Genomic DNA, 23,670 nt, shown 5'->3' on the forward strand with positions numbered 1-23,670 from the left:
AAAGGGATTGGTGATACAGATATGCTCCTGTGAACCCATCAGCAGCCACACTAGAGCCAATCCAGTGATGAATGGTGCTGGCCAAAGCAGTAGGAGGAGGACATTTCCCAGGTAAGCCCTTCAAGCATATTTGTGAAAAAGGATCTGCAGGGCAGGAGCCCCTGGTCAGCAGCACTGCTGCCTGTCATGGAAATCTCATGTTGTCACTCACAAATCCTTTTGTTTCATTGGAAGGGTCAAATTTAACAGGGAATTCCCCAGCCTGCCCACATGAATACACTCAAACAGCCAGATCCCAAAGTTACTGTTCAAAGCAGAAATGTGTGCTCCACACTGGCTAAAACCAGCCATTCCTGAGATGTACCTGAATTTCAAGCTGAAAAAACTTTAGCAAAGTTGGCAGAGCACAGTTCTATCCTCAGGGCAGCCCTGGTTGCTAGAGCCAGATTATGTATGATGGGATGGGATGGAATGGGATGGGACCACTGCCCATCTGTGCCTGGGCTGCACTGCTGCTGTCATCTGCGCCCAAGGCAGCAGCTGCCAGCAAACCAGGAATAGCATCTCTCAATAGCAATATTCCAGTGCCCACCTTGCCCTTCTGCTCCAGGGAGAGGGTTTGCTAAAACCTGACACCCAACAGCTTCCCCCCTCAGCTCTGCTGGTGTGCATGCACATCTCTGTGTGCCAGGCGTGCACACCCGCTCGCACAAACGCAGTCTGCACACACACGTCAGCGTCCCTGCACCGCGCAGTGCGGGCCCCAGGCACACAAACATCCTCCTGGCAAACACAAACTCAGCTACACAAAATGGTAACGCATCAGCACCGCCAGTGACTGACTCCCAGAAGGAGCTCTAGTAATACTGACAGAAACATTAATATTTTCTGACTCAAGGGCTCCACCAGGAGGAAAAACCAGCCCAGATCATCCCCTTAGGAAGGCTAGAAGGAAGATGCTCATCTGGCAGGCTGGGTGACTGGCAGGGGGGACACACTTGCTCTTTCAAAGCTTTCATCATTCAAAGACAAGGACAAGAAACGTGGTGGAAGTGGATCAGCACAGTGCCAGCCAGTCAGGGGCTGGCTGCAGCTCCGAGGGTGCTGCCACACACCAGCCTTATTCCAACTCAGAGCACACAGACCATGTACACTGAAGGGATGCTTCGCACCTTCTCTCCCCCACACACACCCCCCATCAGGCTTTTTAAAGCTTGATGCCAGTGTGAGACACACAGAGCCCTCAGAGGCCCACTGGGTTTCCGCCCAGTGCCCAGCACTGGTGGAAGAAGGCACCCTCTGCCTCTCGTGCCTGTCTCAAGGAGGCTGCAGGGACAAGACTATTGAAATGACAGCCCTGAGGTGCACACACAAGCAGGTGTGAAGCTGTGCCAGCTCAGACACAGGTGACCAGTGCCTGGCTTCAGGCAGTGCCTGGCTGGCCCCAGCTCAGGGCCTGAACCCGATGACGCTGTGCCCAGGCAGTCAGGGTGCCTGCCCCAAGGGCATGATGCCCTTGATGTATCAGGTATCACCCACTGAAAATACATTTTTGGAGTGTTCATTGAATCTTACAGATTTGCAAAAGATTTCTCCTTGAGCCAGAAAATCCCAATTAAAAACAAAACAAAGCAAACAAACACCAAACCCACTTGTTTGCTCACAAGACTGTAAAACCTATTTCCAGGAACAAGAAAGAGCAAGTCAAGAGCTCCAGAAAGTGCAAGACAATATATGGAGCACTCATAACTTTCTCCCACAACCCAAAAGCTGTGAATACTGACTTACTCTGTCACATCCTAATTTTATCACTTTGGATTTCACAAGGAAGCACGTAACTTGTAAATGAAGGCATGGGCTTCCCCACACTCAAATTTTATTGAAACTACACACATATTTTACACACAAATTGAGTGGGAGCCGTTGTACCAGACTTTGGTATCTCATATACATTTACAGAACCTGAGCACATTGCAGTTTCACATTAGAATACTCTCCACACTCTCATCGTAATTCACAAGACTCAAAAGAAATGCTTTTCAGTAGTTTCAGAGACATAGTAGGTTCCATTAACTTCAACAACAGACTCACTCACAATATTTTATCTTTCTCCACCATCAACTCAGTATTTCCAGAAGGTGCTGGGTTTTCCCTTTGAGTCCACAGTTCTCTTCCAGCTCCAGGACGTGAGGGCAACCAGTTCCATCTTTTTTCTATATTCTCAACATTCCACTCTGCCCTCTTCCAAGTACCTTGTGTCAAATTATGCAGGTTCTTCTCTAGGAAAAAAAAAGCTGCTCCATTTCCATGCTCAGTACATACTCCTGATCTCTTCAGAGACTAAAAGAACAGAGTGAATTTTGCTGCTTATTCTTACAGCAGGGACAGCTGTCCACTAGGAACTGTGCTAAGGCAGTGGACCTGTTTCATGGAACTCCAGTACCCAGGACTATCTGGGCTGATCTGGGCTGGCAGGGAAATAACACTCCACCCCATCACTTATAACCCTGGGTTTTCAGTTCGGTTCATGGCAGGTATATCAAAAGCAGCACAAGATGTTTGCAACAGTAAGACCTACAAAAGCTTTTTCACAAAATGCTGTACCTTATGAAAAAAATGCTTGGGTTTAATAAAGCAGAACCCTTTGTCTAGCTCTGGTACACTCACTTTATCTTGGAAAAAAAAAGAGCCTATCTATTTGCAGATAAACCAGGTACATCTGAATAGCATCCCTTCCACCCCAAGTACCACTGCAGCATATTAGCCACTCTTCAATCACTCCATTCTCTGCATGTGGTATCAAAAAATTACAGTTTTCAGGCACACAACAAAAACCATCTTTGTAAGATGCTGCTACTCCATACTACTTCTGGGTTTGTTTTTGAAATGTTAAACACCTTCTTTCAGAAGCTCTTCTGTGGCAATGGTTCCAATGGTCCACATCAAACACACAACTTGATGTACCTTCATACATTATTGGGTGCTTCCTTACAGCCTGAGTAGTCTGTTTGTAGCACCTCAAGGAATAACCCCTTGGAATGACGTGTCTTCTCACCCTTTCCATGCACAAGTGCAACCACGAAGGGGAGAATATCAAACCAGCCAGCACGACAGGGGGAGATGGACAACACCCAGAGCTGGCTGTTTCAGTGTCAGATGATAACACATACAAGTACAGACTGCTTAATAAGGCACTTGATCAGTGAAGCAGGAAAAACAGGTAGCACAAGCCAAAGAACTACAGGATGTGGTTTTCCTCCACTGTTAACAGGTGTGCCTTTTCAAGGACCACTCAAAGCCCACTGACCTGTTCAGTAACAGCTGTAAGACAAGAATCACATCTATTTGAATTAAATGCCTACCAAGACCCATCAGTTTTCCAACCAGAGTAAATTTTTTTTCAGACAGAACCCAGGTTAATGGGGAGATTACACTTAATTCCTGGGTTTAATAATATTCTATAGTTCAGACCTCATTAAGGTCTTCCCACATTCAATTACTACTATATCTGCAACAGGATGAAACAGAAGAGATTTTACTGTAGACCAAATCTATGAACATGAAAACAGAAGACAGGAAAATAATTTATAGCAATGTTTTTACATGGAGTGATACCTTATTGGCTTTCAGATTAAAATACCACAACATGAGGTAAATATGCAGTTTGTTTTCTTAAAACACTACCAAAGTCTTAAAAAAGTAGTAGTAGCATCCATGTTATCTTTAAAGACAGCATTGACAGCAGATGAGTCAAGGGAATCTTAAAAAGGCCATCCTTTTACAAAGCCATATAAATTTTTTACAAATAATCCCCCTTTTTTCTTCAAATGCCACAAAGAGAAATATATTTACTCCTCTGACAAACAACATGAAAACCCAGGAAAAATATCCCAGTAGACTCCGATTTCTGTGAGAGGAAATTAAGTCAACTTCTCAGCATAAAGGGAGATGAGGAAAGGGAAACAGTCACCATTCATTTGCCAATTTCTCAAAAATCTGCATCCAGAGTGAAGACATTGTCCATTGTTTCTGCCATAACAGCAAAACGTTGATATTCCGAAACCCGCTTCTCAAAGAAATTTGTTTTTCCTTCCAGAGAAATATTCTCCATGAAATCAAAAGGATTTTCTGCATTAAAGACCTGGGGAAGGAAAACACACTGGTGATTCTGACAGGGAAATAATGCTTTAAAAACCCCACAACAAAAAAACCTGTCAGACTCTTTCAAATTAGACCACCTCTGGCTGCAATAACCTGTAGGACCTATGGACACCCATCTAAGCAAATTCAGTACTGCCACTCCCAGCAGTTTGGTCTGTGGTGAAGTTCACTTGTGCAAGGTGATTGTTATTCTTCAAGCACTGCAGCATCTGAGCACAGCTTATGTTTCCCATTACAAACCTGCTGAGCAGCTGAAGGGAAACAAAGGCCTAAATTGTTCTTGCTCTTTTACAGTGAAGCACAGGTACGAATGCTGTGGTTTCAGCTGTCACTCACAGGAAGTCCATGTGCTAAATATGACCTGCTCCCAGCATGACAAGGGAGTGCTTTGTGCTGACAGTTCTCGTGGGCTGCACTGGCAGGCCAGCATTTGAGGCAATTGCATCTCTTACCTTTGAGAACCCAAGCTCCATCAGTAACCGGTCTGCAACAAATTCAATGTACTGTTTCATCAGCGTGCAATTCATTCCAATCAGACCCACAGGTAATGCCTCAGTCAGAAACTCCTAGAAGTTAAAATTCAGATGACATTTAGAGAAATGAAATATAAGAAGGAGGAGAGAAGACACCTGTGTTTCACTGTAACATACTTTGTGATGTTCCAGGCTCCCCAGGAAGTTGTTTGAATAAATAACTTGCATCACTAAATTCAACAAGTATCATCTGTTTTCAGTAACTGTTTGTATCTTCCTTTATTTTTAGCCTGTTACTCTGGAAAAGGCACAAAATTTTTATCACTGCCCCTCTAATCTGCTTTTCTCCAAACCTCCAACACAACCTTCACTGTAAGCTTAAGCTCCAACTTCAATAAACCTACAGACCATACTAGTGGGAGCAGGGATAGAACAAGAAATCACCAGTTTTCCTGGCTTCCAGCCACTACAGAATGACAGATCAGAGGGCAGTGATACATATGAGTGCTGAACCCAGTCATGTGTATGTTTAGGCACCAATGCATATCTGTCAGTGTTGTGAGACAAAGCAGGAGCATTTGTCATCCTCACAGTAGTTAGATGACAACAGGAAAGAAAACAAAACTAAAATCCTGCCAAACACTCAGCCATGCAGAAACTTGTGTCTGCAGAAGGGCAGCACTTCACATGAAAGAACCTGACATCAATCAGGAAAAGCTAGAAGACAGCACGATATTTGTGGCCAGAACAGACCCTGCCTTCTCCTGAGGACAAGCAGAGATTTGAATACAATAGGGAGAGACAAAGATCCTGAAAGGACTGACATAAACTCCTCTCTACGAGGCAGCTGCAGTTGGAGTAGATGATTATTGTAGGTCCCTTCCAACTGGAACTAGTCTATTCAATATCAAATAAGACAGCTTTTCTTCCTTTCTGTCACTAGGGAGAAAATCAGCCGCCAGCTTCAGGTCCCCCCTGTTGCTTGACGACAGAAACAGAAAGTCTGACTCTTACTGTCACCATTAAGGAAGAGGGAAAGAATGGTATAATGCACCAGGGATCAAGCCTGAGCCAAGTATCATACATGGAATCCTGAAAGTTAGAAGTCAATTTGTTTCTTTTCACACCTCAGACTGGGCTGTGCTGCCCACAACGTTGTCACAGCCAGGATTACCTGTTCAATTTCTACAGCATTAACGATGATCTCACGGACTCGCTCTTCTGACGGTCTGTTCACTAAATAATGGAACATCAGACAAGCAAAATCACAGTGTAGACCCTGAAATAAGAGAACAATGAAAAAAACAGTCAGTTTTCCCCTCTTCCACATGGTTTGCTCTTATTTTCAGGCAGTCTCATTTGGGTTGAAGTTTCCCAGCCTTTTACTAAAGCCTTAATGCTATCACAAGTAGTGTGGACTTGTAGTTTACAACCCAGTAACATCTCAAATCCAGCACATGCCACCTATGCCAAAATAATGTTCAACATACATGTTTCTCAGGTAAAATTTTTCTGAGGGTTGCTCTACTGTGAGTGATCCTACACAGAGCCTTGCTGGTCTCTGCCTCCTGTCAGGGATGATTTTGCTGAAAGACTTCTACATCAAGACCTGAAAAACTATTTGTCAGTTAAAACAGTGTTTATCTGCTCTTTGCTGTGAGATACTCGATTTAAATTCTTTCAGTAGCATTTCCTCCCTTGCTTCTCCCAAGAGCATTTTCAGAAAGGCAGATTCAGATTAAAGTCATTCAAAAATAACAAATAATCTCTGCCCCAACTAAACTCCCCTTCTCATTTCACCCAGCTGTCCTGCAGAGTGCAGTAAACTGCACTCCTTTCCAGAATTTCCAGAAAAATCTCCTGCCAAGGTAAGAAAACATCAGGAGATAAGCAACCCCATGCCCACAGAGCTACACAGCTACTGCAAAAAATTAACCCTGTCTTTGGCTGAAGCCAGATAGGTGCCAAGAGGATGGTGCCAGACTCTTTTCAGTGGTGCCCAGTGACAAGATGAGGAGCAATGGCTGTAAAGTAAAACACAAGAAGTTTCACCTCAACATGAGGAGGAACTTCTTTATGTCAAGTGTGACAGAGCACTGGAACAGGCTGCCCAGGGTGATTGCAGAGTCCCCCTCTCTGGAGACATACCAAACCCACCTGGACACGTTCCTGTGTCACCTGATTCAGGTGACCCTGCCTAGCAGGGCAGTTGGACTGGATGGTTTCCAGAGGACCCTTCCAACCTTAACAATTCTGTGATTCTGTGAAAATCTTTTTGGAAAGGCTACAAAATCCTTGTGATTAAGGTCATGAAACAACCCTGAAACAACATAATTTGGGAAATATCCCTCTCTCTAGTGACCACATTAGCTTCCTATGGTCTTATCCAGGACATCACCAGCAGGATGCAGGACATGCCTGACTTCTCCCATGAACCAGTGTGCTCTGCTGACTGGTGCTCCCACCAGCTTTACACCTTTAAGTATCAGAGATGCAACAGCTCAAGAACAGCCTGGGAACAGAGCCAACAGCTCAAAAACACACTGAATGTTACGTTAATCATTTATCTGTCCAGGTGCATCAAAAAACAGTTTGTAGTTTTCCATTGTGGATTCTTTTTACTGCCACTGGGTTTCAATGCAGGTTCTCTGTGCACCAAGCTTTAACCTTCATAACAGCACTGCAATTGGAATTATGCCAGCAGAGCTCCAGGAAATTTTAGTCTTTTGGTGCCGGACTCTGCAGAGAAGTACGGTTACATTCACCCACCTGCAAGTGATCCTTGTAACCAACAAATCCTGCCTCACTCAAACGGATCGGTTCATGACAACTCTCAGAAGACAGAGGGAAGGTGAAGGCTGAAGAACTAGTTCTTTCTATTTACTCATCAGATCATTTCCTTCAAAAGTATCTTTTAAAGACACATTGTAAGATGTCTCATTTCAAAGCAATTTATCTAATCCATGAAAACTACTTCCATTATAAAAAAGCTCTTTACACATTAAGACCAACTCTGCTAAGTTACTACCACTAGCATGTTTATACTGCATACAAAACTGGTCTTTCTAGTTTTTCAGGGCTGACAGTGACATAAGTAGTGCAGTGCACAGTCCCCAGCCACAAACAACAGCAGCCAACTTGCAATGAACAAGAAAAAAGAAAGGAAGGAAGCAGTGAAAAGAAGGGCCACTTGTAAACATATGGTCTCTCCTATTTGGTGTGCTGACATGCAACCCCTCAAATCCCTCACATCTTAAGAAGCAGTCTCCTCAGAAGCAGATCTGCAGTTCCCCCTCCCAGGAGATTCCATTGCTGTGCAGCAACACAACACCACGGAGAGAAGTCATTCTGCAGTAACCTGCTACAGCTGCCTCGGTGAAGGATGCAGGCAGCTGTTTGCAAGCTCTGGGATCCACAGCCAGGAGCAGGTGGGGAGTACTTGGAGCCCACCTGAACCTGCCTGAAGCAGCTGAGGCACAACAAGACTCAGTCACACACTATCCAGGTCCTTGTTCCAGCCAGCCCCCCTTTCAGCTGGGGACCATGCAATTCCACTCCACTCCATTCCTTGAGCAGTTGGGCCTTTGCCTCCCTTCACAACACAGGAAGACAAACATCCCCCTCAATCTAAACAATCCATCTTTTTGATAATACTACACACATTGGTGTGCTGTTTTGAGGTAGAGCTGGTTTTCTTCAAGTACAGTATGAGGCTGTGTTTTGGGTTTGTGCTGAACACAGGATTGATCACACAGAGATGTTTTTGAGCAGGGCTTACAGAGAACAAAGGGCTTTTCTCCTTCTCATACTGCCACCCTGGTGAGGAGGTTGGGGGTGCATGGGAGGTTGGGAGGAGACAACAGCTGTCCTGAGATGAGACAGGTGACCCAAACTGACTAAAAAGATATTCCAGACCATGTGTGACATTCAGCATATAAAGTGGGGGGAAGAAGAAAGAAGGGGGGGACATTTGGAGTAATGCCATTTGTTTTCCCAAGTCACCATTGCATCTGATGGGGCCCTGCTCTCCTGGAGATGGCTGAACACCTGCCTAACCATGAAAAACAGTGAATTAATTCCTTGTTTTGATTTGCTCATATGTGTGACTTTTGGTTTCCCTATTAAATGGTCTTCATACCAAACCAATACTATATCCTTCCAATTCTCTCCCTGATCCTCCTGGTGGGGAAGTGAGAGAGTGGCTGCATGGGGCTTGATTGCTGGCTGGGGTTAAATCACAATTGGGACACTGGTATTTATGTTTACTCCCTTTAAAAACAGATTTCTGCTGAGGGACCCAGGGGCACCCAGGCTTTAAGTTCATCAGTGCTGTTTGCTGGGTGTAAAACTAGCTGGATGGCCAGCCCAAAAAGAGTGGTGAGAATTAAATCCAGTTGGTGGCTGGCCACAGACAATGCTCCCCACAGCTCAGTTATGTTATGTTATGTATGCTATATATATATATATATATATATATGTGTATATGTTATTGGCCCCAGTGGCCAGTCCTGATATTTCTTTATCAGTGGTAAAGTGCACTGAGTGCACCCCCAGTCAGTTTGCAGAAGACATTAAGTTTGGTAGGAATGTTGATGTGCTGGAGGCTAGGAAGGCAGGGGGATCTGGACAGGCTGGGTCAGTGGACTGAAGACAATGGTAAGAGGTTCCACAAGGCAAACACCAGGTCCTGCACTTGTAACACAACTACCCCATGCAATGACTTGGGCAGAGCGGCTGGAAAGCAGCCCAGTGGAAAAGGACCTGGGGGTCCTGGTCCTTTGAGAGTGGCTGAACAAGAGCCAGCATGTGCCCAGGTGGCCAAGAAGGCCAATAGCATCCTGGCTTGTATCAGCAATAGTGTGGCCAAAGAACCAGGGCAAGGATTGTCACCACGTCCTGGGCACTGGTGAGGTTGCACCTTCAGTGCTGTGTCCAGTTCTGGGCCCTCCATTCAGCAGGACATTGAGGTGCTGTAGCATGTCCAGGGAAGGGCAACAAAGCTAGTGAAGGGTCTGGAGCACCAGCCCTACGAGGACTGGCTGAGGGAGATGGGGGTGTTAAGGCTGGAGAAAAGGAGGCTCAGGGGAGACCTGAGTTCTTTACAACTACCTGAGAGAAGGCTGTAGTGAAGTGTGGGTCTCTTCTCCCAAGCAACAGGACAAGAGGAAATAGCCTCACATTGCATCAAGCAAAGGGTTAGATTGGATATTACAAAAAACTTCATGAAAATTGATGTCAAGCATTAGAATAGTCTGTCCTGGGAAGTGGTTGAGTCACTATCCCTTAAGGTATTTAAAAGATGTGTGAACGTGGCACTTAGGGACATGGTTTAGGGGAGGACTTGGCAGTGGCAGGTTAAAAGTTTGATTCTGTGATCTTAAAAGTCTTCCACAATCTAAATGATTCTATGATTCTGTAAGTGTTGGTAAAAATCTATTTCTTTCCCCTTCCTCTGTCAAGACTATGGGTTCTTCAGGAATATAATACTACCTTTCCCCTGGAAACTCACTTTTCTTCCCAGTGTGCAGGACTTACCTCATCCCTGCTAATAAGCTCATTGGAGAAAGTCAATCCAGGCATCAGGCCCCTCTTCTTCAGCCAAAATATAGCAGCAAAGGAACCCGAAAAGAAGATGCCTTCTACTGCAGCAAAGGCAACCACTCTCTCCCCTGTTTAATGTAACACAGTTTTTGTTAGACACAGATTGCTGTATTGCTCATCAGCAAGATCCACCATTTGCACCAGACAGAGCAATGCTGGAGAGGAGCAACCCCCTTTGCAGTACCAGATGCTCTTTGACCACATCTATCTGCAGATTCTGGCACACAAAGGGTCTACACACCCCACAGCACTCAGCCACAGGCAACCCCAGCAGAGCTGAAGAACCAGGGCACCCACTGAAACTGCCACAGGTCTGAAGCAAAAGAATGTAATGTCCAAAGTGGCCAAGACATTAGTGCTCCATTATCTCTTTCCCCTGAAAGGTAGGAAAGCAGCTGTGTAACTGCCAGCTAAAATTTTAAAAAAGGGCCAATCTCTTATAAATTATACAAAAAGTCCTACACCATAGTTTCTTCTTGTTGGGAATCTATACAAAATCATATTCTTACAAGAGTGAAAGATTACAGAAATGCAAGTCAAGACACAAATAACTATTTGTGTTATCCCACCCTTAATCCAAGGAAAGCAAGGCATTTTTGGTCCCAGTTCTCCCTGTTCTCTACATTAATATATTTCTTCAGACTACAAGACTATCTCACTTTTTACTGAGGCCACATCATTCCATGTACACTACTTCAAACAACTTCACAGCTCATTGTCTATGTTCTAACATGAAGGGCTTTGGCACAAAGTTCTGGTGCCTTTTCCCAATAAGAACTGCACACAGTTTTGTTTAAAAAATAACCCAAAGCAGCCAGATGTCCCACTTCCCCTATGAGATACAAATGCCAACTGCTGGCTCATCTGAAGAAACTCAAATTAAGAAAAAAGCACAGAGAGCAATACCAACCTACAAGTATCACAGAAGTTATTAAGCAAAGAATTTTTCTAGCAACACTAAAAATCTTGTAGGTTACTTCTACAGAGGAATGCAGAAAGGCTGCTTATAAAATACAGGTTTAATGAAGCAGAAGACTAATAATGTACTTGGATAAAATGCATGAGTTTTGGGGGCAGGGAGCAGGGGGTACACTGCTTTTGGAGTTAGGAAACCTGATTCCTGGCACATCCTGCACTGCTGGGAGCCAAACAAAGGATGATAAAGGGGCTCCACACACAGAAAGCAAAGCCAGACTGGGGAGGCAGTGGGAGCTCCAGACAGAACAACGTACAGCTACAAAAAAGAACCTCTCTCAACAAGAGCTGTGAACACATACCACAGAATAATGACATTCAGATACATTTTGTTCACCAGGCTGAATCTCTCCATCACCTACACTTTCTCAAAATACAGAGGATGCTTGCTTTAAAAAAATTCACCAGAGTCACCCATTGTGCATTTCAGCTACAGCAAACCCTTCAAATTCAGCACTGTAAGAATGAAGAGCACTACTAAGGATGCACCATGCTGATGGAAGCTGAGCCACTGTCCCAGCTCTGAAATCAGATACAAAAACTAGAAACCTGGTCCCAACAGCAAACCAGAAACACCAGAAACAGATGGTTTTTGAACCTTACTTGTCCAGGCTCAGTCTTGCCTCAATTGCAAAAAAACAAAAAACAAACAAAAAAAAAACAACCATGGATTTCTCTACAGGAACATGAACACAGAAAATACCTGGACTTGAAAACTTCAGCTGCCCAGTTCTGAACATTGAGTACAAAATAAGACTCAACTAGAAGAAATAATCAAAACTAGAATATAAGGTCTACAAGCGAAAACTGATTAAACTGGGGTTATTCAATATAAAGACAAAAAAAAGGTCAGAGCATTTTTCATAACATGGTTTCAGAGGGCAATTCCATTACTTATTTCTCTAGCTGAAGATAAAAACATACAAGCTCACCAGAAATTACTTCCAGTTCTTTAGTTAAACCAGAGACGCAGAAGTTGCTACATCTGTGAAGAATTTCATTTAATGTTCCAGGGGTGCAGCTTACTCATAGTAGGTCAGTTTGTGATATGCAAGAAACAAGTTTTTAAAAAGCTACACACCAAAAGTGGATTCTCGGTCTTCAATCCACTTCAGAGCCCAGTCTGCTTTCTTCTTAACACAAGGCATTGTTTCAATAGCATTAAATAAGAAATCCCTACAGAAGAAAACAGAGAAAAACATCAAAATAGTGATTTATGTAAATCTGCCCTGGTTGTCCCTTCCAGCTCCACCAGACAGAAGATCCCATTATGGAAGGCTTTGAACTAACCCAAGTAAGAGACCATTCCCACCCCAAAGAGGTGATGATCTGTCCTGCTTTTGTGTGGGATAGAGTTAATTTTCTTCCTAGTTGCTTGAACAGTGCTATGTTTTACATTTAGAATGAGAATTATGCTGATAACATACTGATGTTTTAGTTGTGGCAAAGCAGTGCTCAGAGGACTCTTCATCTTCTAACCCCACCACACCAGCGAGCAGGCTGGGGGAACAGGCAGCTGGGAGGGGACACAGCCAGGACAGCAGACCCCAGGTGGCAATATCATGCTCAGAATATAAACCAGAGGAAAGCTGGCCAGGGACCACTTCTTGGGAACTGGTTGGGTATCAGCAGGCAGTGAGCAACTGCATTATGCATCACTTGTTTTGTATATCATTATTTTTTTCCTTTTCTGTCCTCTCCAACTGCCTTTACCTCAAACCACCAGTTTTACTTTTGTCCCCAGTTCTCTCCCACCCCAGCGGGTAGAGGCAGGCAGTGAGTGAGCTGCTGTGAAGTGTTAAGCTGCCTGCCAGGTTAAACCAAGATGTGAACTGTGATAAAAAGGGCAGAGGGAGGCAAATGTGCAGAAAGCAACATCCCCAGGGGCTCAGGGGAGGCAAGCTGTGAACTCAACATCCCATCCAAGGAGTGCTCACCCAGCAGATCAGAGTCTCTCTCAGACTTGAAGTCAGCTACTTCAGTCTATCCATAGAGCAAAACTCATCTTGCCCAACTCCACAAAAGGAACTGGACAAGTAGCACATGCACAGACTCTGTTCCTATGCTGAACACCTGAAAGGAAACCTTGCAGTCCTCCCACCAACACAGGATGCCACCGTGGGAAAGCAAGCTCTGCCTGACATCACCATGGTGGAGTCTCTGAGGGCAAGTGCTGCTTCTCAAATGTATTACTGTCTGGACTAGGAAGTTCTTCAAACAAAAAAGGTGAACTCAATCATTCAGAAATAAGCAGTTTGCATTGTATTAAAAAGCACTAGTAACAAAAAGGCTGAAAGGATGCAATACATTGATTGCTGTACATTAGAAACAGCACTTTGATCATGAGCACTCAATTTCCTCAGGCTGATCCTTAAGAGCAAGCACTGCAGGAGCACCATAACATCAGGCAGCTCATCTAACCTTTACCATTTAAGATACTCCATGCTTCCAGCAATAAAAGATTTATACAAATATTAACTAACCTGATACCCCCACAATAAGCCTTGGTCAGTAATACTCTTCTCCAATTTGGGGTCAGACATGCAACCTTGAAAACTTTAAGGAAGCTTCCTCAACTCCCCTAGAAAGTCAGTACTGAAACAGGAGAGAGCTGCCATGCTGCCCTACAACAGTGGCACTGGCTTCAGCAATAGATTTCCCATGGGTTTGTAGCACGTGCAGAGGTTTACCTTTTCTTGGGATCTTTGATGTAGGTGTCTATGAGCAAGCTGTACATCTCTGAGTGAACATTCTCAATGAGAATCTGAAAGCCATAGAAACAACGAGCTTCTGGGATCTGCACCTCCTGACTAAAACGTGCCACCTACCAAAAGCAGAAAGCATGGCAATGAGTACAGTAAGAGAGTCCTGCATGACACTGCTCTGAGCTCAACAGGAGAGACAACAGATCTCTGCTACAGAGACAGGATGGGAGCAGTTTGGTCCTACTTTGTTCACAGACATGTCAGTAGGATAGCTGTGGTGCAGAGGAAAATAAAGCAAGCTAGCCAGAAGTAAATGTATCAAAGAGCTGAAGCATGAGGGCACACGTACACAGGAGAAGAGCAACAAAATAATGCAATACTAAACGCTTAGTACTGAACAAAGCTTCAGACTTTTTGTTCATCATTAAAAATATAAACAGCATGACATAAGGCATGTTCATGCAATACATGCACATATATACTACATGTTATAAACATTCAAACATTTGAGATTTAAATTGGGCATTTGCAGACAGATACCACTGCTAACCAGTGATGAGATATCCTCCAGCACAGATACCAACAGGAAGAATTCTCCACCTTTTAGCAGCACACACCTGCAGCTCTAAGAGATTCTAGGATGCCGCTCAGTGAGAACAAAACAGATTTTACCAAAACAAGGAATACATGACACAGCCACAAAAGTATTCCCTACTTTTCAATTAACATGTGTACAGGAAAAATATGGGGTTATAGTAATTTATTCAGAAATGCATATCCCACAACCAAGGAGGGGCTGAACTTAAAAACAGTGTCCCAGAGTGAGGAGCCCTGATGACCACAGCTGACCCAATTTAACTCAAACAGCGTTCCCAGACAAAGAAGCTGCTTGTTCCACTTGACACAGGTGAGATGGACAGAAAAAAAAATAGTACACATTTAATAAACCTATGAATTAATGTGAAAAAGCCAAAATGTAAAGTTAATAAGACAATAACATGACTAAGTATTTAAGCCCTCTGTAAGTCTTTCTCACCAGGTTTTCATTTACAATTCCATCACTGGCTGCAAAAAATGCCAGAACGTGAGAGATGAAGTATTTTTCATCTGCTTTCAGCTTGTTCCAGTGAGGAAGGTCCTTTGACAAATCAACCTAATGAAAAGAAAAAAGGGAAACATTATTGTCCTTCTGCATCTGTCATTCTGTAAAAACAAGCAGCCCAGTCAAGTGACTGAGGCAGAGTTTTGGCATTTGCTCTCAAATCTTTCAAATGTAGGGAATTTAAATACTTGTGACTGTAAAAGACTACAGAGACACTGCAGTACTGTTGTCTCTCTCTGCAACAGTAACACCATGTACTTGTTTCATAGTTCACATTTTTATCATTTGGAATAAAAATGAGTGTCTATTGAATAAATAAATAAGATTTTGAAAAGCCTTGGTATGTTTTTGTCACAAATATGAACATGCACCAATAACCAGAGCTCATTCTGAGACACTTAAACTTTACTTGAAATAAATGCTGATACTCCAAGAAAGCTATACCCAAGTGCGTCAAAAGACGGACTGAGGGGATTTCTGCCTTTGGCAGGTGTTCAGCCTCCATGTTGTCAAAGAATGGTATGAAACAAACGCTGTGCAACTGCTCTTGTCTATCAGACCAAACCGCAGCCATGAGAGAAAACCACAGCTTCCTTCACATGAGCCTTTTTTGTTTGTTTGCAGGATTTCTGAACCAAAAGAGCACTAAAGTAGAGTCAGATGTGAAAAGGCAGAGGAACCACACATGTAGGACAGTGTAAGAAGGAACCAGTAACACAGTAAAAGGGAAATGCTGGTAAGGCAGGAGTTGACATGCTTTTTCTTTAATGGTTTAAATGAAGATCTGCTGCAACAGGGCAGAAGCTTCCCAGGCAGGCAATGAGATATCACCTCCACAAACAGCTGCTCCTCATCATCCCATGATGTTTTCTGGTCTATTTAGAGCCTGCCAGTGCTTTCATCTCAGTCCTCTGTAGTTGCAGGTTACTACTCACAAATGAGTAAAGAGTGCATAAGCTTTGAGTTGGAACAACCAGCTTCCCCTGGCAGGTGATTTCTCCAAAGCAGAGCAGTGTTCAGAGGCTGGAACTGCTGCAAGCATAGCAAGCACTGCTCAGGTCTATCTAACCAGCAGCTTCGGGGAATTACTTAGAGCTTGCACTAACATGGGGCAAGCACTTCACCAGGGCCATCAGGAGTCAGCTAAATGCATTTTTAGCAAGTGTCCACGATTAACACTGTCTGCCTGGAAATTTAGGTACCTAACATTAAGGAACAGCATGAAATTTTCTAGAGCATCTTAATGGGCAAGGAGTTAGTTGCAGAGAACACAGGAGCTATCTGACCATGAATCAGAGCAATGTGAGAAAGGATTTCTCTGTAACAAGAGAAGCACCACAGGACACAATTCCACCTCATCCTAAACTAAGCACCTAAAACAGCTTTGCTGAATCACCCTATGGAAATTGCTTGCTTTGCACTGCCAATGAAGAGAGTTCTGTTTTGGTGCCGTCACCTGATGTTTGATGCAATTAACTCCAACCTCTGCACCACAGAAGCTAGCAGCAGAGCTAGGAAAGATGAGGTAGGATCCCGGTGGTCTGACTGCCTTTTGCCAACCCACTGGCCCAGGGCTCACCTCTTCTGCTGTCCAAAAGGAGGCCTGAGCCTGCTTATACATCTTCCATATGTCTGGGTACTGGATGGGGAAGATGACAAACCGGCGGTGATTTTTTCTGAGTAGAGGCTCTTCATCAAGGTCGGAGCCATTTTCGGCAGCACTCGAGGAGCTCTGAAAATAAAGCACAGTTCTGGTTAAAGTTACCACTATTTACTCCTCCTCCTCACACTGTCCCAAAGGTGTGGTGCAAATTTCACCTGGGCCCCTGGGGTCCGTGTCTCCTCTCCCTCCATCTGTGCTCCTGGCTGCATTGCTCTACCCAGCACAGCTCACGCCAACACCCTGTCCCAGCTGTGCCAGTGGCAGGAAGCACCAACACCTGTGTGCCAAAGACAAAGCCTTCTGCAGCACAGGGGGAAATGCCCTGGGAGACGTCAGCCACTGTGGTACCACACATGGGGAGATACATGTGAGGCCACGGCTCGGTGCTGCAGCCTGCAACCAGCACAGCTCCACCAGGCTCACTGCCTGGTACCTCCCAGGTACCAGGAGCCACCCACCCCCACACTGATCCTTCTGTGTGGGCTCCCAGAGAACATCTGTGCACAGCTCTTCCTCAGAGAGTTCCAGCCCAGCCGAGCTGGGGAGGTAGGATTGCTGATATTTAGGAAACAGGCCAGTGAAAAGTAGCAGAGGTCACTCTGAGCAGGGCCTTCACTCCACCTCTGGCTGGGGATATCTGCTCCCAGGATCAATCCCCGCATCCCTGTAGATGTCACCAAGCACCTGCTAGAAACAACTGCTGTGAGGAGCTGTCAGGTCAGCATGCTGCAACCTCGGCAGAAGGGCTGGTGACTCACACTGATCAGAAGTTCAACCAGCAGGACACCGTTCTGGATTGGTTCCAAGTTCCCACTGACACTGCTGCAGAGGATAACTAACCACAGGCAGTACACAAGGTGTTACATATAACACAGCAGAGAAGGGGAGCTGAAGGTTTTGAACACCATTTCTACCTTCCTGGAGGTGCCAAAGTCCTTTCCCCACCCAGTCTGCTTTAACTTTTCACATAATAAAAAGCATTCCTTTACTTCAATTTGGAAAATATCCTCAAACAAATAATGCCATTCACATTTTAAAAAACAAACAAAACCCAAACATACATGCACATTGCATAGCTGGCATAGATATCCCAGATGCCCAGTGAAGACATCACTGAAGCACATTCTGGGTTACAATTCTACCACTTTATCCTATTTTTAAATATTACTCAATTACATGACACAGATTTCCCAGCATTATCTTGTAAAGTCTCTGATGAAGGCCATGAGAGTTAAAGACCTTTTTTACTTCCTAGGACATAGAGATGGTTACAATAACTCACTGGAATTGGAAGAATTTGGGGTTGGCAGGTTGGGCACCTTGTCTTAGCACACACCTTCTCAGGGCTGGCATCCAGCCAACAATTCCATCTGCTTCTGCACCAGCTGACATCCTTGAAAATGGAAACACTGCAAAAGTGTTCCCTGTTAGCCCAGCCACTGCTGGCTCATGAACAGTTTGTTGTCCTCCAGGACCCCCAGATCCTTCCCTGCCAAGCTGCTTCCCAGCAGGTCACCCCCATCCTGTACTGGTCCCTGGGGTTATTCCTCCCCAGGTGCAGGACCTGCATTTGCCTTTGGGTTTCAGATGGTTCTTCTCTGCCCATGTCTCCAACCTGCTGAGGCCCTTCTGAAGGGCTGCACAGCCCTCTGGGGTATCAGCTGCTCCTCCCAGCTTTGTGCCCCCACTGAACTTGCTGAGGAGGCAGCTTCCCCTTTCATCCAAGTTGGGTAAGTTAAACAATACTGGGCCCAGCACTGAACCTTGGGGGACACAACCAGTCACAGGCCTGAAACTAGATCCTGTGATGCTAACCATAATCCTTCCAGCTCTGCCATTCAGCCAGTGCTCAATCCACCTCACCATTCACTCATCCAGCTCACACTTTGAACTTGCCTATGAGGGTACCATGGGAGACATTAGTTAAAGCCCATGTAGACAAAATCCACTGCTCTCCCTTGTCTATTCAGCCAATTGTCCCATCACAGAAGGTAATCAGATTGGTTAAGCATGAGTTCTCTTTGGTGAATCCACAGTGACTACTCCTGATGACTGTCTTGTCTTCCATGTGCTTAGAGACAGACTGCAGGATGAGCTGTCCCATCATCTTTCCAGGGATTCAGGTGAGGCTGACCGGCCTGTGATTTTAAAAACTGTACCAGTATTTTGTTAAATAGATGGTTTTGGTTGTTTGGGATTTTTTTTAATTTTAAAAAAGGAAAGGTCATTCACAGAGACTACACCATACTGGAACTGATTTACCAAGATTAGTGTTTCAGAAACTCCTGCTCAACCTATATCCCAGCTCCCTTATCACTTTCAGGGGTGCAGAGGAGTTTCACAAGCAGGCTGCTGTGAAAGGAGCCTTTCACAGACAGGCTCTAAATTGGCAGGCAGGCACGCAGCTAGAGGCTACAAGACAATCCCATCTTCTCTAACTCAGTTTCAAGTGCATGGCACATTCTGATCACTGCTGAGGCTTCTGAGCAGTCAGCACCTTGTGCTGAAGGAGCACAATGCATTCCCTGTCTTGCCTTCCTGGATCCAGAGGCATTGGCAGGAGTGCGAGGGGCAGGAGAAGGTACAAGTCACCAGGTCAACACTACCTTAGATCTGCACTCCAAATCTTTTTCTTGATGCTATGATGGTGCATAAAACAGACAGCACTCATCATAATGACAAAGGGCACCCAGTTTAAAATGTGTACGTGCCTCATTCTGTTCAGACATGATCTAACTGCATGAAAGAGCGGAAGCTGGTGGGCACAGGCCAACCTTTGCTCCAGCAGGGTCCACCAGAGCAGACTGCTCAGTACCACATCCAGATGAGGCTTCAGTATCTCCAAGGATGGAGACCACATAACCCCTGTGAGCAGCCTTTGCCAGCATCTGACCACCTTCAGAAAAAACAAGTGTTTTCTTACATGTAAATGTAACCTCTTGTACTTCAGTATGTGACCAATACCCCTAGCCCTACCATGGGGCACCACTGAGAAGAGCCTGGTTCTGTCTCCTTTATTCCCTCCACTAGGTATTTTCACACACTCACAAAATCCCCTGGAGTCTTCTCCAGACTGAACAGACCCAGCACTCATGGCCTCTCTTTGTATGACAGATGCTGCACTCTCTTAATCATCGGCCCTTTGCTGGACACACTCCAGTACATCATATCCCAATTATTCTGCAACTCAGAGACAAGCTCTTCTGGTGATGACAATAAACCAAACGGGCAACAAAAACTGCTTGGGGTACTGAAACGCCTTACATTAATTTCAAATTCAGCAAACTAGGAAATAATTAACATATATACACACATACAACCATCATCCCACAGCTACAGCTGCTGGGCTCCATGTGCAAGTATCACAGTTAGAGATAGAGTATCAGCTGTAGCTAGGGAAAAAGCTAAAGATGCTGGCAGAGGCAGCACTGTGATGTGGAACACACACTCAGTGGGATGTGACCATGAACCCTCACACCCCCGAGTGACAGGCTGCATGTTGCCTCCCATGGGCTCCCAAACATTCAGGCCAGCCCTGGGCAGCACAGGCCATGCCAGCAGCGAGACTGAGGAAACCATCACCATTCCTGGGAGAGATGGCCTGCACTGCACAGCATCTGAGGAGCACAACACCTGCTGGTACCACATGCTTGAGGCAATCACAGGACTACCATGCACTTCACCATGTACAGCGCATCAGTCTTCGGGGGAAACAGTAAGGGGCTTCTTACACTTGAAAGAAACAGACACTTGGTTTTGGATACTTGATGAGACACGAGGGTTCAGGAAGAACATGTGGGTTTCCTTGCCATGATAATCCTCTCTCCTCGAACACCTCAGCCTGGCTTAGCATGGCTGTACTGAGGGGACACCAGAGCGTAGCTCAGACGCCTCCCAGGGGCGGACTTTCCTGCTCCACAGAGCCTGGGCAGCCAGGAACATCACCAGCAGCACACCTGCCCCGGTGGCGGCTCAGAGCAGAGAGGACGAGCTCCACCTTCCCGGCCGGCAGGCACAGAAGCCGCGGGGCGGCAGGGCCGGCGCTGCCCGGACCCCGCGGCCTCCGCTCGGCGGCCGCATCCCTCGCATCCCCCGCATCCCCCGCAGGGCTGCCAGCGCTGCCCGGGGCCGCGGGGCCCGACGCGGGGGGACGGGCCCGTGCCCTTCCAGGGCTGTCCGAGGCAGCAGGTCCCCGGTGCCCGGGTATCCCCCGGGATCCCCCCGGAGGCAGAGCAGCGCTGGAGGGGCGGGGAGGCCGCGGGGCCCGGCCGAGCAGGGCAGTGCCGCCACCGCCGCGCCGGTCCCGGAGCCCCCGGCCGGCCCAGCCCCGCTCCCCGCCCCGCCCGGACCGGCCTGGCCTTACCCGCTCCGGGCCCGCCGCCTCCTGCGGCACCGCCGGCCCCCGGCGCTCGCTCATGGCCAGCGGGGCTGCACCGCGAGGGGCGGCGGAGGAAGGGGGAACGGCCATGGCCAAGGCCGCTCCTCCCGGGGGAGGACTCAGCAATTGCATAACAAACACCGAGCTGTAGCGCTTGGAGGCGCTCGCCAAGGGCCCCTCAGGGAAAGTACCATTGATATTTCTCTCCTTTCTTGCAAGCAGAGAGAGCTTCGAAAGATTCGCGTGTCCTCTTTCCAGTAAGGTAACTTTCGGTGCTGCTTTAAGAATTCGTGCGTCACTAAGAATTTTGGGTACTTTTTTTAAAGGCACCTGCTGCCACAGTGACTGGGACCGCCTCTCTGTCCGTTCCCCAGCTTGGGAAGGGGGGTCAGGGCAGCTGGGCTCCTCTGCACTGCATCTGCTTCCTGCGGCTTTTTTATGCCTTGGGAGAGACGCTCAAGCCTCACCAGAGCAGGGGATGAGAAAAGTTCCGTGGTGAGATCTGTGACTAAGCACAAGAACAGCTCTGGTTTTCTTACATGGAGTTTTCTGAGGAGCAGAAACACGTGCCTGAGCAGCAAGTGACTGAAAAGCACAGCAGGAAGGCACAACCAGTAAATGAGAAAAGGTGGATTCACATTAACAGTATCTGTTGTTACCTGAGCACTGTTATTTCTGAGACATCCCTGAAGTTTCATTTCCCAGAGATACCTATACAAGCTGCTTCATCTTTACGTCCAACAACAGCTCCACTCATACCAAGCATATGGACTACTAGGGATTCCAGCTTTTTGTCCAGAGCAATTAGAGGAACACTGACTGATGTGGAGCAAACCAAATCGATCCATTTACAGACAAATTCTATTGATGTGTGTAATACAGAGTTTGCTGGTGGTTTAAGGGGGAGATGCATGAGTTTCTGCACCAAAACCAACAAGCAGCAGACTATTTGTATTAAATGACATTGACTTGCCTACCAGTTGTCTTAGCCCCCAAATCTGATTGTCCTGGCTACTGTTTCAGAGTTCCCTAAATAAGGAGATGCCATGTTCTGACGGGGATAAAGATCTACCATAAATTAATATAATCAGCAATAGAAAAATGTTCAAGTATTTGGAGATTACTGCTTAAACACCTGCACTTATTATGCACAGCAAATGTCTACGAACATGGTGCCTAAAGATGCACAAAAAAGAAAAATACTGGAAAGGAGAGGATTAACCAAACTCTGTGTGGCTGTCCTTGCACCTCCACAAAAATATACCAACTCCTGTTAGCTTTTTTTTACAAAAATTAAATCATGTACACAGCACTGAAATACAGACAAGCGCATACAAGTGAAATACAGTGTCATGCACAATTTTGTAAGATTTCAGATTACTAGACTTTACCTAAAATGTCCTATTTAGAACAAGCTCCCTGACAGGTGGTGGCAGATGTATTCCTCCCTTAGTTCCTCACTGCTGCAGCAGCTGTCCTGCTCTGGCAAATGTAGTCAACACCGCTTTAACCATAATACCTCTTTCTTCCCTCCCCCAAAAGATGTCACTTTCTAGAGGAATACTCAGCCGCCTTTTAAAATTAGTTATAAGTCTCATTTATTATACGAAAATGCCATTTCAGGTAAATTGAAGAATTTTCATTTATAAATGAAAGTGAAATCTGCTTTTCAGCTTAGCACTTTTCACTCTCAGAAAATCAATTTGTGAATAATTTCAGTATGTCTAAACCCTAAAATTTCCTTAAGTCTCCTGGCAGAGAAATCTTACCATAGGTTGTGGCAACAATCTGTTTTACAATAGGTTTGCATGACTACAGTATTCAAGCATATTCATTTGGTTAGCTGCCATTGCCACTGGACAAAGGAATACTGAAGTTTCACCATTATGGTAAAGTTCTAAAATACCTGGGAGCAACCAACTGCCTCTTGTTACACTAAATAGTCTGTTACTATAATAGTAGTTTGTGGTGATAACAGACAAAAAATACCTTTATATTAAGCCATTGACAAAGGGGGAAAATAGTCTGTCACAGGACTGTGTTTCAAGCAAGGCATGAAGTTATCCTCTTAAGACAACTCCACAAAAAATCCATTAAAAATACGTAAAAAATTAAAAGCCCTTCACGCTTCTCAATTCAGCAAATCTGAAATAGCTGCAAATGAAAGCCACAAAAGCAATGTCCAACTAGCAAGGGGTCCACCAGAGCTCCTGATGATGGCAGAAGTCCTGATGGGCAACAACTGCCATGTGATAGAGGCCACATTCCAGTTGTGAAGCCTGTTCATGTCCTCCACATCGTGGAAACTTCCAGCACTGTGAGTTCCAGGTGAAGCTTTCACATGACCCATTCACCTATGCATTTTAATGTGTGGACATACATCCTTCCTCAGAATAAGCTAATGCCACACGTGCTGAAATCCAGTTAATCTGGACATACAGAATTTTCTATTTGATTTTAGCAGACCTGTTACTAAATAAGCAAACTGAAGAGTTCAGAAAAAAGGTCAAATCCTGCGGAGCTTGAAAAGAGGAAAGGAATCAGAGCTACTGAGTGAGGTATCCATAGTTTGCCTTGCAGAGTAAACCAGAAAAATCCAGGTGTCAGTGAAG

At 45.5% G+C, this 23,670-nt stretch overlaps 1 protein-coding gene across 3 annotated transcripts; it reads right to left on the reverse strand.

Annotated features, from left to right (window-relative positions):
* Positions 1 to 1,846: 1,846 nt before the first annotated feature.
* Positions 1,847 to 22,142, reverse strand: RRM2B (ribonucleotide reductase regulatory TP53 inducible subunit M2B). Of its 3 annotated transcripts, XM_033079660.2 has the most exons (10): positions 21,250 to 22,138; positions 16,836 to 16,957; positions 16,597 to 16,749; positions 14,952 to 15,068; positions 13,901 to 14,034; positions 12,292 to 12,386; positions 10,170 to 10,303; positions 5,809 to 5,913; positions 4,614 to 4,727; positions 1,847 to 4,141 (listed from the first exon to the last, which is right to left on the reverse strand). In XM_033079660.2, the coding sequence occupies exons 2-10, from the start codon at positions 16,887 to 16,889 to the stop codon at positions 3,989 to 3,991; spliced, it is 1,059 nt and encodes a 352-aa protein (XP_032935551.1). In that variant the 5' UTR covers positions 16,890 to 16,957; positions 21,250 to 22,138; the 3' UTR covers positions 1,847 to 3,988. The 3 variants fall into 3 exon arrangements, with proteins under 3 accessions (XP_032935551.1, XP_032935543.1, XP_032935560.1); XM_033079652.2 differs by lacking the exon at positions 16,836 to 16,957 and having other exon boundaries at positions 21,044 to 22,142; XM_033079669.2 differs by lacking the exon at positions 16,836 to 16,957 and having other exon boundaries at positions 21,250 to 22,130.
* Between the last annotated feature and the right edge of the window lie 1,528 nt (positions 22,143 to 23,670).

The sequence above is a fragment of the Catharus ustulatus genome, chromosome 1, assembly GCF_009819885.2.
Source record: "Catharus ustulatus isolate bCatUst1 chromosome 1, bCatUst1.pri.v2, whole genome shotgun sequence".
Lineage (NCBI taxonomy): Eukaryota > Metazoa > Chordata > Aves > Passeriformes > Turdidae > Catharus > Catharus ustulatus.